A 19,419-nucleotide genomic window follows, 5' to 3' on the forward strand; every position below is an offset into this window, starting at 1 on the left:
TGAATTGTCGAATTTATTCAGCTTAGATACAAATTGATCAATTCCGTTTAGGTATGAATTGTTGAACTTAGCTTAGCCATTAATGTTATATATTTGTTATTGGATTCACCTCAAACCAATATTTCTAAACCAGATCTAAAAAGCATATTATGTACTGCATTTTGGAATTCAAAGTTTGCCTTTTATGTTAAATATTTTTTTGCTTTAATTAAAAAAAAAATTCCTTTATTTAAATGTTTTTTTTAGTTATTTAATTTTTTTTACAAATTCTAATTTTCATAATTTTTTAATTTTCCTCCTTTATTTAATTTGTTTTGTTTTTAATTCCATTATAATTTTTAATTTTCTTTTATATGAATTATTTTTCAATTTAAAAAATATAAGAATTAATTTTACATTATTTTTATATAATAATTTTTTTTATACTTTTTTATTATTTTAATTAAAAAAAAAATTTAGAATTTATTTAATTCTAATATTTTAGCGTCAGAATCTTGTTGCATGATTTCTATCTGTTTTTGATTTTATTGTATCATCACCATTTATTTGACTAGTTTCTTCGGGAACTGTTTTAAGGAGGCCTGTATTAGAGTTCTAATTTGAGAAAATAAAGAAAGAAAGGAATTTTTGAGTTATTTTTTAGTTTTTAATTTTTTTCTAATAAAAAAGTTTAAATTTTTTCTAATAAATTTAGTAAATTAAAATAAAAGTAAGAACATTCAAGCTCTCAAAGTTAAAAATCCTTAAAAAGAAACTCAGAGAATTTTGAAAGTAGTTTCATTTCTACTTTCTTTTACATTTCGGATTGGAAAAGCTATTAACAAATATATGTGTAAAATGCATCGTGCAAGAATTAATTTATTATTTCATTTAATAAAAAAATTTTCATTGCAATTCTACAAAAATAATAAAAAATTTACAAGGTTATTGAGTCTTATTTCTTCTAATAGATGCTGGCAATTTATTTAAATTTCTTACTTTATTTCTTTGATTGTGTTTTTATGCATAATAAAAAAATTTTATTTCTGCATAATGGTAGTGCACATTAAAGCTATAAAATATTTATTATATATTTCTTATTATTTTTTAGTATTTTTCTATAGTATTTGAAAAATCAAAGGAAAATGAATTAGGAGGAAAACAATACTTTGTAAAATTAAAATAATATGGTAGAATACCAAAAGAAAGAGCGGAAAAAATAATATAAAAGAGATTATTATTTAAATGCTCGTATAACCTAACCTAATTTGTGTGAAACTCTTGTCGATTAGATGCTAATTAAAATTTTACAAATCATAGCTATTTCTATAAAAAATTAATGTTAATAAGCGTAATAATCTATTGTAATTTGTCTTTGCAGTTGTTGATTATTATAAAAAACAATAATTAGCAATCGTCGCAAAATGAATTTATTATTTTACTCCGTATTGCAGTAATCCAATCAGAAAATTATGCTCTATATGCAAACTATGTGGAATAAGAAATTATTTAAGGATTTACACACTTGGTGTATGCCATTTAGACTTAAGTAAATAAATTTTTATCAGAGCACTACAATACAAATTTTTGGGTCAAACGAAAATACGAACTGAAAATAAGGATAACAATTGTAATCAGTTTAAATAACAAATAAAACATACATATTAAAAATCCGTTGAAATGCAATGACTATATTAAGTATAATATTCTCATTACATACTATGTATTTTACTTTTATATTTAGATATTATATAATTGTTTTAGAACTTGTTTAGGGTTTTATTTATTTTCAATTTACTAGTTTTTGTATTGAAAATAATTTCTACCTCATAATTTGCAAATTTTTTCTTAGTTATATTATGTACTTGTTCTAGGTACCTTGTTTTCTCTATGTATCCCTTGAAAAAAAATGTATAATATCATACTTGGATATGAATATTTTCTATTATTTTGCTTTTCTATTATAAATTATATTATAATAATATAATATTTACTATTATTATCCTTACGCTTTATATATTCTTTAACAGCATTTTACTAATGATATTGTATACTATTAAATATAATTGAGGGTATTTTGTATACAAACATTTTTAATATACAGATTTTATTATAAATTATAATGTTAAGCTAACATACCTATGTACATGTTTATATTCCCAATACTTTAAAATTCTTCTATAAAAATGTTAAATTTTAACAATAGAAATAATACGTATTGGAATTTACAAGCAAGGTTCTTCTATACATAAAGAATAAATGCATCACTGCATTATTATTGTTAAGTATTAAGGATTTCAGTTAACGTAATAAAATTTATATTTATATACATATGTATATATATGAATGTATTTATTATACTTATATATTTAAAAATCTATATCCTTATTATTCATTCATTCGTTAAAAAGGATTTATATTAAGTGAAAAATATTTACTATATAATATTGAACAAAATATTATTTTAATATTAAAAAATAAGGGTTATGGTAAAGGATTTTCATTTGAGGAAGAACTAAATATTTTTGTTATTGTGGTAAATATTTTTTGTATTTGTTACTGAATATTGAAATTCATAATATATTTTGTTGATTTATCAATCAATATGCTCAATGTTTAAATAATATTTTTTGCTACTCAACACTTTAGCAACTCCAATTTCATTGCATTTCAGTAGGTTTGTTAGTAAAACGTAAAGCATAGAATTCATAAAATGTACGATGTGATATATGCTCGTTGTCCATCTAAATTTTTAGGAGAAACATATTGTTATTGTAGAAATTTGTTCCTATGGTAATTCCAAATTAGCAATTTTAAAAGTTGAATTTAAAGTGAAAGCTTTTAAAACAATAGTTCTATAAGATTTATAAAATGCAGGAAGGCAATTTTATTAAAATAACAGCTACATTGTAATGTAGCTTGTAATTTAAAAAATATTTAAAATTCTTTTGTCCAATTAAAGTAGCACAACTTATTTTATTCGGAAAATTACTAAAAAATTCTTTAAATTTTGAATAGTTTGAAATCCTAGATTTATACTTCAAACATATTCAAAATACCGATTTATTTTCTCTAAAATCAATTTTATTATTATTTATGAATATTTCATAGAATAAAATCTAGAAAATTTTTATATAGAAAATTGCATTAAGGAGAGTGAATATCAGAAATAAGGATGCTATATATAATAGAAAATCATAAAGGATATATTATAAACAAGTATAAATATTTATTAACATAATATTTCGGTGTGTGTATTATTATATAACTACTCTTTATAATATATATATAGGTGCATAATTATTTTGTATTCTTTATACATAGGTACTTTGTTAAAATATATTCACTTGATTATATTCCATTGCATTTGAAATAGAAAAAAAATTATATTCAATGATATCTAAAATAGAAAACTAAATATAAGTAAAAAAAGAAGGATTTAAACGAAAAGATAAACAAATATAGAGAAAAAAAATTTATTTATCAACATTAAAGACTCGAATACTATCGTTGTTTTAAACAATACAGTTCGAAATATATAACCAGTGAAAGAAAGAAAACGAAAAAATAAAAATTTAAAATTAAATCTTATTTTTTTTTGTGCAATACAGAAACAATCCATTTGAATTGCTTTTCAATGTTTTTTTTCCTAGTTTTCCTTTTTAAATATCTTGCATCGACCTATAAAAAACCAGTCAAATAACAAAAATAACTATCTATATGAACACACAAAAATATTGCATTAAAGACGCATACCTATGTAAATTTGTGTTATAGCTTGGTTTGTAGTGCATACCTATGTAACATGTATACATGTTAAGGGTGTTTTTTATTTTTTTTTTTCACTTGAAATTCTCAGTGAAATAGAACTTTGATTTTGTAAACGAATTCTACAACCATATATACTTATGTTATTTCTGTTTATTTTTTTTTTTTTAGCAATTTCAAAATGAGCAGACTTGCAACAGAACAAAAAGCCGAGAACCTCTTAAGAAAATTCCTTCGGGAATTCGGGAGGGGTGATATGATTAGGAAGTTTAACTTTGATTGAAATCTCAGTTAGCTGCTGAAAGAATCAAATCCACTTAAAATTAGCGACAATCAGTTAGCTACTTAAAGGGAAGTCAAATGTTCTCCTGTATGAATGGGCAAGGACCAAATTTACAATAAAAATCAAGGATCTAAAAACTGCAATTTACAATTATTTTACAAAAAATTTTCCTGTAAATGTGATACAAACGTGTTACATAAAACAACAAAGCATGTAAAGAAAATCGTACACATTAAAATCCCTTAGAAACTAATAATTGAAATTATTTTTAAGAATGAAAAATCTGTACACAATCATAAAATACCATTTTATGCACAGACAAATAATAATGAATACTGAATACAATATAGAAATTTAAAATTCGAAAAAAGATTTGAAAAAAATAAAAAATGTAAGTGATTGTTAGAAAGCAGAATAAAAAGCAGTTGAAAAACAAGAAATTTAATAAATTTACATAGTCATTATCCTTTACGGAAATCCTGTTAAACAAATTATAATCTATATAACGAAAGTTAGAGCGAAACGAAGAAATTATGAAAAAGAAAAATAAAATAAGTTGAATTCAGACATGAATTTTTTTGCCCCCTATAATCTCGAAAGAATAAATGACAGCATTTATTAGATTTTAAAAATTTTTGTCGTTAAAATAATTGTAAAAAATAAACTGGAATGGAAGATAGCATATTGCAAGGATATCAATTAGAAAGTTTTTTTTGTATTCGTTCCACTAGGTATTTGAAGCTTTTATTCGTATATACTCGTACAATAAGAAATTTGGAATTAAAAAAGATCTAGGTAGTGTAAATTTAAAAAGAGTTTAGACTCCATTAATGAAATTTAGCAAGTCATTCACGAGTATCGAAAACTAATTGTCGAGATATTCTTCAAATGTAGTTCTCAATTTAATTAAATAGCATCAATTTTACATTGTTATAAGAATTTCAATTTTATTTACAAACTTATTAGTCATAAAACGTGTGTAATTAAGTTCTAGATTGTTCGTTTACAACCCAAGAAATAAACTAGCAATTAAGTATATGAATTATAAATGTTAAAGATTGAAAAGATCAATGTGGTATTTACTTTAGAAACATTATTAGAAATCGATCAACATTATTTAATCACATACAGTCTATTTAAAAAGTATAAGTACATATTTGTATTTTAAAATGTATTTATCTAAAACCTTATTCGTCTCATAAGATAATTTCCAGACAGAAATTTTTCACTTAAAAGTTCAATAGTACATTCATATATAAAGAAAATTTTCTTGTATCCCGCATATTACAAAATATGGGTGCACAATTTGTAAGCTATACCAAAATTTTAGACATTTTTTAGCTATTCCATAAAATTATATAGATAGTACATGCATTTAATTTAAATTCAATTTAAAATCTTTTAAACTCAAAGAAAGCAATAAAAAAAAAACAAATCGAAAAAAGTTTAATGCTACCAATAGTTTAAGCAATTTTCTTCATCCTTTACAAAAATTTTAGTAGAAAGAATTTTTATCCAAAATAATTAAGATTCGAATTATAAAATAAAAAGGACCCTGATAAAAAGGATATTTTAAAAATTAATTGATTTTAGGGTGTTCTTGAAATTTTTTCTGTTTTAAATGTTTTTTCTTATAACGAATCCAATTGGACATGTGCTGTACTTTAAAATGGTATTTTCTTATAAGGATTATAGATTAATAAAATAAAGGAAAAGCAACAAAAAAAAAACAAGGAGCAACAAAAAAAGATCGCTTTCTTCCTTAATTATTTTCTTTAATTTTGTTTTCTAATTAATTCAATTTCTTGTCAAAAAAAATGGTATATTTTAAAGGAAAAAGGATAAGAGTAAAAACAGAAAAATAAAAAATGAGACATTTTTTCAATTATCTACAATTTTCTTTAAAAAGATTTTAAATTTTTTTTTTTCGATTTTTCCTTGTTTTTGTTTTGTTAAATTCCATTTCAAATAATTGTTTTTCGAGCAATTCCTTCAGAATATTATGAAAATTTCCAATGGAATCTTGAATGAAAAGAAGAAAAATATGTGTATAAGTGTAGTGAATCGTTGCAAGAACAAAAAAAAAAGCAAAAATAAATGTTTTTATCTTGATTCCTTTATTTTTTATTCTTTATTATTTTGTTTTTGTTGTTGTGCTTTCAATCGGTTTGTTATAAAATTCATTCTTGTTAAAAGATGTTTTAGAGAAAAAATTATTTTGTCAAAAGCAGGGATATTAAATTTTCTATAAGATTATAATAATACACACACAGTAAATTTGTTGATGATCAGAATGTAATCATTTTGTGTACAACAGCAAATGGACGAAACGCTACTTGTTGTTTGAGCTTTATATTTTACGATAATAACTTTAAAAAAATATTTTTTTAGTAATGCTTAACAAAATGGAAGCGAAAAACTAGAATATTGAAAATTCTTTCTATTTTTTTTCTTGTAAATTAAAAAAAAAATATCCGTAACTTAAGAAATGAAATGTGGTGCAACAAGGATTATCAAGGGGGGAAAAATCAAATATATATGACTGGGTATTAACTGGTTATAGTGACAGAAAATTTAAAGTTACACGGGAATAAACTCCTTCATTTACAGATACACTTTGTAAGAAAATAAACTTAATGCAGTGGTTGCACCTAATTTAAAATTGTAATTTGTTTTAAAACTATTAAATATATTTTTTTACAATCATATAATAATTATTATTTCATTCAAATATTTTTTGTTGTATAAAAAAAATGTAAAAATTTCTTAACAATTGGTTTTTTTTTTTTTTTTTTTTTAGCTAAGCAACTTTAGTGAACCAGTAAATAACAAATTATGTAACAGCGGCGAATAAAAATTTTCGTTTTCATCAGAGCGAGTAATAATTCAGTTAGATATTGATGTTCCAGTGATGTTCCAGTTAGTACTACAAATTTGCTAAAGTGAGTACTAAGACTATTTTATTGAAGCTTTAGATAATTTTAGATTTAATGCCGCCAAAAAAGGAATTTTATTTCAACTCTCTATAGTATGTTAAGAATTATGAGAAAATATCATTAGGGAACGATCAGATACATATATGATATTTTTATGTACGGTTCAGTTATATTTAAATTTTTTGGAAGTAGATTAATTATTGGTTTTTATCAATGTTATTAAAAAATGCACACATGCACATAAAGTACTTATCGATTTTATCATGCCAAATGGAACGACAAGGGAAATATGATTGAATGTTTATGCCTCGAGCGCGAGATATTGCCCTTATTAACCTATACTCAAACCCACAATCATTTCAAACCCTGGTTTCGCGAGATGGTGACACGATACTGTTAACTGAAGAGTTTTCGATTCCGTATCTTTTTTGGAGCTTATGTTTCTTTTTTGGAGTCCAAAAATCATTGCTTTTTACTAAATCAATTAATTTGTTAAACTGTCAATACGAGTCTTACATGTTGTAATGTCCAGCATTCAAATTGTATTTGCATTAGTTTTTTTTAAGTATGTCAAATGTAGATTTCACTCTAAATAAGTAACGTAATAAGTCCCCAAGGAGTTTATTCTAAATTGTTTTAAATTTTTTTTTTTTATAAAGGTATAGTTTAAATAATTTTTTTTTGTTACTAAAATATTCTGAACAGGATAATTATAGAATTGTGGAAAATTATTTTAATTACGACTTTTTTTCATTTTAGCAAAAAAAAATGAAAAATCTCAAAACTGGGACAATTAAAATATATAAATATTTTTTTTTTTTGTATAAATTGCATATGAGAGTAGAATTTTAAGTTTACAATTTCCGAACAGAGCAAAAAATATAAAATAACCTTCATTGATCTGGAAAAATTATTGCAGTGTTTTTTTCTTTCTCTTTGTTTCGAATTTTTCAGAATAGTCTAAATTTTTATAAAATCCGGGCATTTTTAGGTCAATGTAATGTAAATAAAAGCCCACTGTTTTCTCTTTTCTTTTGATATTCTAAAAATTGTGAAAGTTAACCGTCAAATTGTTTTTAGGACAAAAAATAGAGAGAAAAAAAACAATAAAATTAAAATAAATACAAAAATCAAATCAACAAAATAAATTTACAAAGTCAAAAGCTAATAAAAACGATTTTCTAGGACGGTAGTTTAAAAAAATGAAATTTTTTTTTTTGTTTTATAAATATTAAAATTGAGAAAAAAAGAAATAAACAACAACACAAAAATTAAAAAAAAAACAGAAAACTTTTTGAAGGATTTTATTTATTTATTGATAAAATACACACCTATGTGTGTAGATTTGTTACAAAAACATGCAAGAACGCTCATAAAAATCAATAATTTATATATATAAAAAATATGTATATATAAAATATATTATGATTTATTCATACCGCATCAGTAAAATGAACTGCAGTAGTACCTTGCTGTTGTTGTTGCTGTTGTATTGTACCAGCTGTTGTAATACCACCAATATTTGGTACTACTACAACGGGTGGATGATGATGATGTACTGTACCACTTAATGATGGTGGTAAACTAACTACAGCCGATGATGAGACTAAACCAATTGCTATTGTACTACCACCACCACCAATATTATTACTACCGTTGATATTATTACTATTAATACCAACACTACCAACTATACTACCTCCACCAACAATCGGGTTATTATTACTAATTCCATTTAAATTTGTTGATGTTAATATACCACCACTACTAATATTACTACTGCCATCACTACCACCACCACCTACACCACTGCTACCACCACTGGTATTAGATGATCCTATACTAGATGATTGTGTTGTTGAATTTGATATTGTGGCCGGTTTATGTGACGTAGCAAAAATTGGTGGCGGAGGTGGAAATGATGTTGCCAATTGTGATGGATGTGACATTGTAACACCAGTTAATGTTGCATTTGTACCATACATTGTACTTGTTGAATACATTGGATGATGTGCCAAGTCAATCTAGTTTGTTTTTTTTTTTTTTTGGTGTTGTAATAAAAATAAATATTATTTGTGTGTGCGAATAATTGGATTTTTTTACTTACATATATAAATTTTGTATTTTATTTAATAATCAATTATATCTTATTTATTAACAGTGTTTATTGGTGAATATATTGTTTTAAAATAGGTTGAAGAACATGATTTTTTGAGTATTGGGTAAATAAATATAATATTATAATTAATGATTAAATTAAATTGTTTTATTTTTTTGAAGTTTATGTTTAGGCATGTAAATCAGTCAAATTATATTTGTTTGCGAAAAATATTTAGAAGAATAGATTCATTACATGCATTTCAGCTCACTATATTCTGAATTAGAGTGATCTGAATTACGCCATGCTCTGAATTCATAATTCTATTACACTTATTCAAAACATATCAGGTGTAGAGTTGTAAGCGTTAACATTATAAGAATAAAGCGTGGAATTTGGTTAATTTTATTTTATTATATTTGTGTCGGTAGTTAAAGCTTTTGATTTTAAAAGTAAACACTTTTACTTATCCACTTCGTCTTTTTAGCTTGGTTTATTTCTTTTGTTATTTTCGTGTTTCTTTAAACTTTTTTGACTTTAATGCAAAAATTTATTTCTCAAAAAAAGAAAAAAAATAAAATATAAAAGGAATTTTTTGATTTTTTTTTCTTTAGTTTTCAGAATCAGTTTTTTTTTTCTTTTTGTGTAAGTAAGTGGTGTTTTTTCTCTTTTTTGCATTTCATAAAATATGTGTGGCCTTCCATAAATAAAAATATACAGAAAATTGGCATAAGATTTGTGAAATCCTTCCAAGGATGTACCAACTGGGACCGATTAAAATAAATTTTTTGAAAGCGAAAAAAAGAAAGAAAAAAATAAATAAATTACAAAATAAGAGCAAAAAAGAAAAGATAAAAAGTAATACAAAAAAAAGGATTCCGATAGGAGATTTTAAGGCGTATTTGGTCGGATAAATAAAACAATAAAACTGTTAAAATGGTTTTTAATTTACGATAAAAAAAAATCCAAATCCTTTTTTTGTTATTTTGGTTTATACGCGTTTTCCTTTTTTCTCTCTTCGTTATATGTGTGCTTTAACCGTCATTACTTTTTCACTTCTGTATTTTGTTTTGGTTTTTTCATATTTCATACCAAATATTGTACATATTTTGATTTTATATTAAAGATTAAAAATAAGCAGGACTTTAAAGAAAGGATTTTCATATTTTTTTGTTTTGTTTTTAATATATAGATTTTTCCTCATATGTTCATTCGTTTTATTTTAATGCAATAGCGCTTATAACTTAAAATTTATATATCCTTATTAATTGTAAGATTAACCCTATAAAATATTAAATAACATTTAATTTAACAGGGCTTCTCAACAGAGGTTGGAAAATATATGAAATTATGATTTGAATTAAGCAACTTTATATATTTAAAAATGTAAAAGACATTGAATTGAAGAGACAATTACATATATGAGAGGATGGTGACCGAGATATAGTATGTGGAAACAGGGAAGGAAAATTAAAGTGCTTAAAATTCATTAAGAAGAAAATTTTACAAGAAAAGAACTTAAGTTATCAGTGAGTTGTATGCAACAAACTGGTATGTATGTATTTTTCTTTTTCAATTATAATTGCATAAAATAAATTTCATTGAACTTTTAGTTTAACTAGATTTAATTAATTAATTAGGTACTTCAAATACAATGTCAAGTTACATTCATAATATTTTGGAGTACAATATGTAAGCATAATATGGAGCATAATAATATGTTTTGTGACATTTTAATGACATAAACAAAATAATAATGTTGTTTTAACACTCTTATGTACATGTACAATACTTTGTTATGCTCATTTATTTTAGAATACAAATTTTAATGTCATAACATTTGGAAGTGAACTTTTATGAAAACACCACACATACCACATCTACATAAATTATATATTATTAATTATGAAATTTCATGGAAATATCTATGTATATATGTACATATGTATATAAAATTTTTCTATATAATTATTTATATTACCTGTGAATAAATATTTGGCTCTGCTCTTTTAATATCTGATTGCCTTGGACGTCCTAATGTAGCACTACAATATGGAATTCTTTGATTTGGTTGTGGGGCAGCTAATTCAGCATAATTTAATTCAGTCTAATTTATATTTTGCAAATAATTGTGTTTCAAAAAAAATTCAATCCAATTCATTGTGATAATGTAAGCATTTTAAAATTTTATTGAAATCAGAAAAAAATAGAGAAGAAGAATAAAGAATAAAGAATTTTTGTAGATCTTGTGCAAAAATTTTATTAATAAAATTTTTATGATTTACAACTATGTTTTAAATTATGAATTTTATTTTTAAAATATTTAAAATTTTTTGTTTCATAATACAAAAATAATAATAATTGATATTTGGGTTTCTTCCACGATATTTCTTATATTTTTTATTTAATCATACTGGAAATCTATGTTGGTTTATTAGATGCTTATCCAATCGCGATCTGCTCGAATTGGTGTAAGGGAGAACACATACATTATGAATAGTATTTTATAGTATTTTAGAGTATTTTAGATAGATAAATGCTTTTAGAATTCAAAAATTTCTACATATGTATATTGTTTTAAATAAATAAAAGTTTAAAAGATATGCAAAACGAAAAACTTTAATGTGAAAATCCAAAAATAAATTATATTTTTTTTTAGCCGCAAGATGTCCCATTACTCTAAAATTTTAAACTTGTCAATAATCTCATACATTATGACATGAAGAAATGTTATTCGGTTTTTTCGTTACATTATTCCGTGACACAACCCTTTGGAGCATCTTAATATTTCAGTTAAATTTCAAATTAATTAACATCAAGCAAGCATATATTACGTAAATTTATATTTTCCATGAACTTTGAAAATTTTGTAAACACTAACTATAATAACACGATTCTCATAATTTTTATTTCTCTTTCAAAATATTTTAATTAAAAATTTTAATATATTATCGACCGAATTTGTAAAATTCTCAAAATTATTATATTTGATCTTTATTAATTTTTCACAGTAACATTTTATAATAAATGTCTATTATAATGTTTACAAAGTCTTTTAATTTCTTGAAAAAAAAATTGGTTTATTAATTGAAATTTTATTAATATTATGTTTATACAATATATATTTAATTACATATCATACCTACATTTACACATTTAAAGGTCCTTAATAATTTTCTTGCAAAATATCATTATGTAATACACGTTACTTATAGTTCACTTTCCTTTGTATTAAATAAAAAATATTTGATTTATACAAATTAAATATTAATTTTTTTTTGTGTATTTTTTCACTTTTTATGCATTTAACAGTCTTAAATATAGTATAATTTTTATATAATGTGTATTATATACAATTTTTCACAATAACATTTAATTTAAGTCTCCACTAATTAAATAAATATTTTTTTTTAATGATTTTTTCCATTATAAAGGTTAATTTTATATATTTTGCAGTTATAAATATTTAAAATTATAGTATAACGGTTAAAAATATTATTTCTCGTATAACAGTTCATTTATATTGATATACATACGTACCCTTATAGGTATTATACGTACACCTATTTAAATAGACATTTTAATGAATAAAGAATGTTTGTTTTTGTGTTTTAGTGTGTATATATACATGTAAGGATATGGCTATGTAATTTTGATATTCTGTTTTATTTTTTTGTAGACCAACTTGTTGCTCAGTTCATTTGACTGACCACAATACATTATAATAATTATAATTCTTATACCTTAAAAAAAATTATAATAAAATATTAAATAAAGTGAAAAAATATTCCTTTATTATTATTATATCCAAAAAAAAAAAAACCAAAAATTCCAAAAATATTCAAAAAAAAAAATGGAGGAAAGTTATATTGTTTTTATTAAACCAACAAAAATATTGTAGAAAACAGAAAATGAGAGAGAGAAAAAAAGGTTAAAAATTAAATAAAGAAAGGTATACAAAAGTATACACATTGAATGGTAAAAAATATGAAAAATTATTAAATAATTTGAGTAAACAAGAGAGGCAAAGGTAACACAAAACAATTTAAAAAGGAAATTAATAAAAATAAAGTACTATATAAAAAAAAATAATTAAAGAGTAAAAGACCGCTTTAATAGTATGACCACTTTATTTAAAATCATAGTAGTAGAAATTTTATTCCTGTCTATCACCGTACAACTTCGAATGCAGGTATAAAATTCCCGATCGATGGATGAGGAGTCAGAACGACCCTCTACTTGAGTCGGATTCAAGCGGGTGATACGCAAAGGGAATCGGTGATCAGGTGTGGGTTTGGGTGTAGGGGGTTACCCCGGTCTGCGATTGTATGTTTTATCATTTATGTGTAATGTTTTATTCTTAATACTCGATTCTGCTGTTTGTAGTTCTCGCACCAATTTCATAAATGATATTTAAAACAATTTCTTTGAAATTATTGAAACTGTTTTTTTTTGGTGTTTGAAAATTCTGAACACTTGAAATTTTTCTAGAAAAATTTTTTTAATTTAGCTTAAAAGAGAAATTTACTACTACGGGAGAATACGTAAGATGGTCACACTATACTATTCAGATCTGTGTTTAAAGTAAGAAAAAGAAACAAAAAAGTAACAATAAAAACCAAAGTGAATAATAAAAAAAAATATTTTTGCTTTTTATGTTTTTCTCAGTTAAATAAAAAAATTTCTTTTCTTTTTTTTAATTTCAATCATTTTCATTTCTCATACCGTGTTATATTATAGGTAGACTACTACAGTTATCGACTTCGTATTGCTGCTGTTGTTCATTGTTAATATAAATGCTGTCATCATTTTTTTCTCCCTCCAAAGTACAAATTGTATTCTGATCCTCTACATTTATATTTTCATTATTGTTTTCATAGAATCCCATAGGAGTATGAGTGGAAGTATAAATGTTACTGAAGTAACGATCTACATTACTGCCGTCACCATTGTAATATAATACAATATTATAAATAGCAGCCAGTTCAGTATGGGTTAAAGTACCGCAATTAAAAATATTTTTAACTCTTGGATATTTTTTATGGGCTATTGAAGTTTTTGTCCTATATTTTGTTAATGTTTTCGTTGTCGTTCTTCTTAATATTAATGGTGATAGCGTTTGTACTCGTAATAATAATCCTGCTGTTGATAATGTTGATAGTAGTGGCATCGATGTAAATGATAGTAATGGTAATATTGGTGGTATATTATAATGTAACGGTGATGTGTACATAATTTTATTGTAATAATAATCTGTTGTTTCTTTTGTTATAGTTGAATTATTATATAGAATTTTTAAAATAAAAATGGCGTTTTTAATGATGGTGTTGTAGTAGTAATCATCCTGTACAGTGTATCAAATTTAATTTTTTTTTATATCGTTTACTTTTCATAAATTTTTTAAATTTTTTTTATTTTTTTTACTTTTTTTGTTGCAAGGAAAGTTGAATTTGAATAAACAAACTTAAATTGAAAATGTTACTTTAATGTTACTTTAGGTTTCTACAGGGGTTATGTTTGCAAATATAATTTTCTGTGAATTGTTCAACAAATTTAATAATTAGACCTGTTAAAATGCTCTAAAAACTCTAAGATAATTTGTTACATGTGTTTGTGTTTAACTAATGTTATGTGTGTACCTAGTGTTTACTGACAACTAAAAAAATGTACTGTTTTATAATATGATAAAAATCGGACAAGGTAACCTTCATTTTTTGAAAATTTTCCAGCTTTAAGTGTAAACATAAGCAGTCTCCAGTGGTCGACATTATAGTCGAATAGTCGACGTGCACCAAAACGCAGTTTTTTACGTCAACTTAACTTATTCAGTAATACAATTTTATTTGCTTAATAAAGTAATAAAATTTTGCATTTCGGTGAATACCTCGTATATTTTAATAATTTTGTTAAAATGAAAATGAAATTACATCCTTTATTCCTCTATACCTCCCTATTTATTTTGTATAAATTATTTAATTCATATGGGTACATTAAAAGCGCATTGTAGGTGTAGAATTTTTGTACTGTATAGTATATTATTGTTTACTAAATTTTATAAAACTTTAATTATTAAATTATATTTTTGAAATATTTTTTCAACAATTAAATTTCAATTTTTTGTTTTATTTGTAGTTAGTGATAATTGCAACAGAAAGTTTTTTAAATAGCTGCAACATATAGGAGCATGTTATTTTTATTCTAAGCTTGAGGACATGTACAAGGGCATAGAGTGCTTATAAAAACTCACAATTTGCAAATACCTCAGACCTTCAAAACTTAAACCGAGTAAAAACCTTAAATTAAAACATCTGTGTATAATTAAACATAGCTTACAAAGAAAAATTGGATATTATACAAAGAGAAACTAATTCCTCATTTGTAACAATCGTAACACAAACGAAATAAACCAAATATTCAGAAACGTAAAATAAAGACACGACTGTCGCCTTAGTAGGCGAATTTAAGCCATTCATGTCGCAGATATTTATTTCACTTCCAAGATCATGTGGTTTACAAGATCATGTGGAAAAATAGCTTTTCTCGCACCAAAATCAGAAAATTTTTATTTTTTGAGTTGTCACAATTTAATTGTGACATATACTAAATCGTACCCATAGTTTAAAAAGTAATAATAACAAAAAAAAAAAAATAAATTTTTTACACTTTTTTGGTCCGCTTATTGTGGCGGGTTAATTTTTTTCTTTATTTAAATAAATAGCGGATAATTTTGTTTTTTCTTGCTTTATTTTTATTATTATTTACTTTTGTGTTTAATTTTTTAACGGTGTTTTCTATTGGTAGTTATTTTTTTTTTTGTTGGTTTTAACTTTCCGGTAATTTCAATATACACGTTCTTTATTTTTTTTGTATTAACTTTATGTTGAAAACTGTTGAACACTCCGTTTGATGATAATTATAGGTAGGATACACACACATTTATGTTATTATAATTTTAAGTACACAATATTTTGTTTGCAGACTGGGGGTACGTTTAAAGTTTTGTTACCTATACATCCTTTTTTTGTTTCAATTTTTGTTTATTTTACTGTTTTTTTTTTTTAGTATTATTACTGCAGCTTAACTTTTTAATCGCACTTTGAAAGAAAAAACAATATTTGTATATATGTACTTATGTACTCGTATATATTAAAAGTGGTTTACCGTTATTATATCGTAAATATCTACATGCTTGTATGTATGTTTTTACATATGTATAATATAATTTTTATGCTTTATAATACAAACATAGGTGCATATTTATTAAATTTTTGGTTTTCGTTGTGTTTCGATTTAAAAAATTTATTAATTTTTAATATTTTCATTTTTCATTTTTTCTTATTAAATTAAAGGTTAACGGTACTTATTCCATTTTGAAATACAACAAATATAAATATATGTATGTATTTATATCGTATGCGATTGTTTTTTATTTGTGTTATTTTATATTTTCGTTATGACGATGAAAATGTTCTCAATGTCTGTACAAAATTAAAGGAAAAAAAATTAATAATAAAATACAAAAATAAGAAAAAAATAACAATAATTTTAATAATAAAAATGAACCCAAACAAAGATGGTAACAACCAAGAGCAAAACAGTAAAATAATATAAAAAGAAAAAGAAAGGTAATATAAGTAATAAAAAAATTAACTTTGGTAAAAATAAAAATTAATATAGAGAGAAAGAAACACAACAACAAACAAACAGACAAATAATTAAAATTCTCGTATAAATGTTAATACACAGTTAATGAAGGCAGGAATGAGAGGACGAATATAAAAAGACAAAAAAAAATTAATTAAATTAAATAATAATTATAATAAAACTCATTTAAGAAATAATTAAAGAAAGGTAAATAGGGATAATTTTTGACACAATTGGTTTTTGTTTTGTCTCTTATTAATTTTTTCTTATTCTCTAAGTTGATCGTCCTTTTCTCAATTTTGATCGTTATACTTATCTTTTAAAGAAAGTTCATTTAAGAGAAAAAAAGCCAAAAAGGATTACAGCAAAATTGAAAAAGAAATTTCTTTCAGTTTTCATTATTTATTTAAAACACATGCACACTATGTGTACTAGTATAAATATTAATGCCTGTGTTATATTTAATGTAAAAAAAGGTAATACACAATCAAAAATTAAGTACTTTAGAAGCAACCAGTTTCAACAAATTAAATTAATGTATTAAAAATTGTTTGAAGTATCAAAATAGTATTCGAAAGATAGCTGAGTCATAGTAGAAAGATAGAGTCTAAATGGTCTTGAAATTTTTATTTTATATTAATGAAATATTAAACAAATTGGTTTAATTTCTGAAAAATTTTTCAGGATCAGGATGAGGAGAAATAGCTGAAAAAGAATTTGGTTAAGCTAGTTATGCACAGCTTAGCGACCGGATCGGATACAGTCACGTAGACCAAACCTAGACCAAACACAGAGCTCCAATGGATATAGTGGACAAGATTATGAGCAAGAAAGGGGTGGCTACTAAACGACAACCCTCTACAGAGGAACCACCTCGGGAAGCGAAAAAATTCAGGCCACCGAACAAACCCTCAAGGGTTACGAAGCAGCCCAGTGAAATCTTGAAAAACCATTTAATCTTTGTAGTTTTACACCAGGCAAAAGATAATGACAGGGTTTTAGCAAGACAGTTGGCGGAAGGTGGAAAATCGGCTCGTGGCAAACTTTCTCCAAATCATGAAGGAAATCATGAAGGTCCGAATGCCTTACACAAAGACTAAGGTTAGCACCAAAGATGCGTCAAACTTGTGACTTGTTTGGATAATAGGTCCTTTGGCCTATACACGAAAGCCATAGTGAGATTAGATCAGATCTGGCTCAGCGTAAGACACGCAGTCGTTGCAAAGGACTATCCCAAGCATATCACGAATTCGTTTTGGATCCCAGCTAAGCATTTGATCTTAGAGATGATCCAAACAGGGAATTCCAACAATCAACTAGAGGGTAGCCAGCGTGAAGGTCACATCACTGTGAGCGTTACCAATGTGCGTCACGTGATGTGAAACAGCTCAGATACCAATACGAGAGGTAAGTTACTTTTTGAATTTATCTTAAATAATAACCTCAAACTGTGTATTAGGGGCTGAAAAATCGGTTATAGATGTAACCTTTGTCTGGCAACTTATTTCTGACTTGGTTATGAATTGAAAAGCATCAGAAGAGCATTCGTTTTGTGACCATCGATATTTAGAATTTGAAGTTCTTAGGTAAAACGCTCCCTTGATATTCAGGAACCGCAAATACGAGTAAAATACGAGTATACGACAATTATAATAAAATCTGTATACATACTACCATTGATGTTTCAATAACAGCTGGTTGAAAAATCCTTTTTGATAAATTTTTTTTCTATACAATTTAATTTTTCAACAAAACAACAGAAGATAAACGTTATTATACATTTCATCCGGGTATATTGCGATTAAAAAACTGGCAAAAATCAAATAGAGAACCAAAATATTTTTTATTCTGTTCCTGCTTTACCAATCGCATTGCATACAATAGCGGAGGTAATGTGATGACATAAAATTTCGGAGATCGATTTTTCGGTACAAATAGATTTTTTTGGTTTATTATGGTAGGCAAGAGTAAATAATCTATTTTTGAAGTGATGTTTATACCCATCAGTCTTCAAGTTCGGTTTGCTATCGAAAGTAACTGATGAACTTTTCCGGGGAATTCGGATGGCTTAAAATGAATCCCTGCTAAGAGTCCAATTAACGTTTCTAGGTATGTTAATTAAAAGCCTTCTAGAGTTCTTAAAAATTGATAGAAGTGTTGAAAAGTCATTTTCATATTTTTATGCAAGATTTTCGCTAAACTAGAAAATACAACTTGCTATTGGTTATGTATAGTATCATCGAATATTTTGTGTGTAACACTAACAAAAGAAATATTTTTTGTAACACTTGAATATTTTCACTCTAATAAGTGAGTGCATTTGTGATTGTATATGAAATTTTATATATATACTTTATATACATACTTTGCATTGTAAAAGTATATGTTAAAGCATACTGTTTTTAAACAAATAAAATTTAATATTCATATACAATTTTCCCATACAATTAATAAAGACATAAAATAAAAAAAAAAAACAAAAAGTTTATTTTTACCACGAAAATTGAATTTTTAATTGCATATAACATAATAATATTTTCATGATACAAAAAATGTATATTTGTAGTAAATAAATGTATAGTTGAAAATATAAAATAATATTTTATAATATGAGCATAAGAGTAAATATTTTTATTACATTAAATTTCATAATATAATAAAAAATATAAAAAAAAGGATTTTCCACAATTAATTGAATTTTCCAATAAAAC

The 19,419-nt window shown here is 24.5% G+C and overlaps 1 protein-coding gene across 1 annotated transcript in view; it reads right to left on the reverse strand.

The window, feature by feature from the left end:
• Positions 1-249: 249 nt before the first annotated feature.
• The window catches only part of LOC129612717 (uncharacterized), an 87,545-nt gene continuing 68,375 nt past the window's right edge, over positions 250-19,419 (reverse strand). Inside the window, exons 16-18 of the mRNA XM_055526473.1 lie at positions 11,046-11,171; positions 8,406-8,990; positions 250-594 (exon numbers count right to left, since the gene is read on the reverse strand). Coding sequence (XP_055382448.1) covers positions 487-594; positions 8,406-8,990; positions 11,046-11,171 — 819 coding nt within the window. The 3' untranslated portion in view covers positions 250-486. The remainder of the gene's footprint in view (positions 595-8,405; positions 8,991-11,045; positions 11,172-19,419) is intronic.

The sequence above is a fragment of the Condylostylus longicornis genome, unplaced genomic scaffold (genome assembly GCF_029603195.1).
Source record: "Condylostylus longicornis isolate FDR11 unplaced genomic scaffold, ASM2960319v2 ptg000076l, whole genome shotgun sequence".
NCBI classification, from domain to species: domain Eukaryota; kingdom Metazoa; phylum Arthropoda; class Insecta; order Diptera; family Dolichopodidae; genus Condylostylus; species Condylostylus longicornis.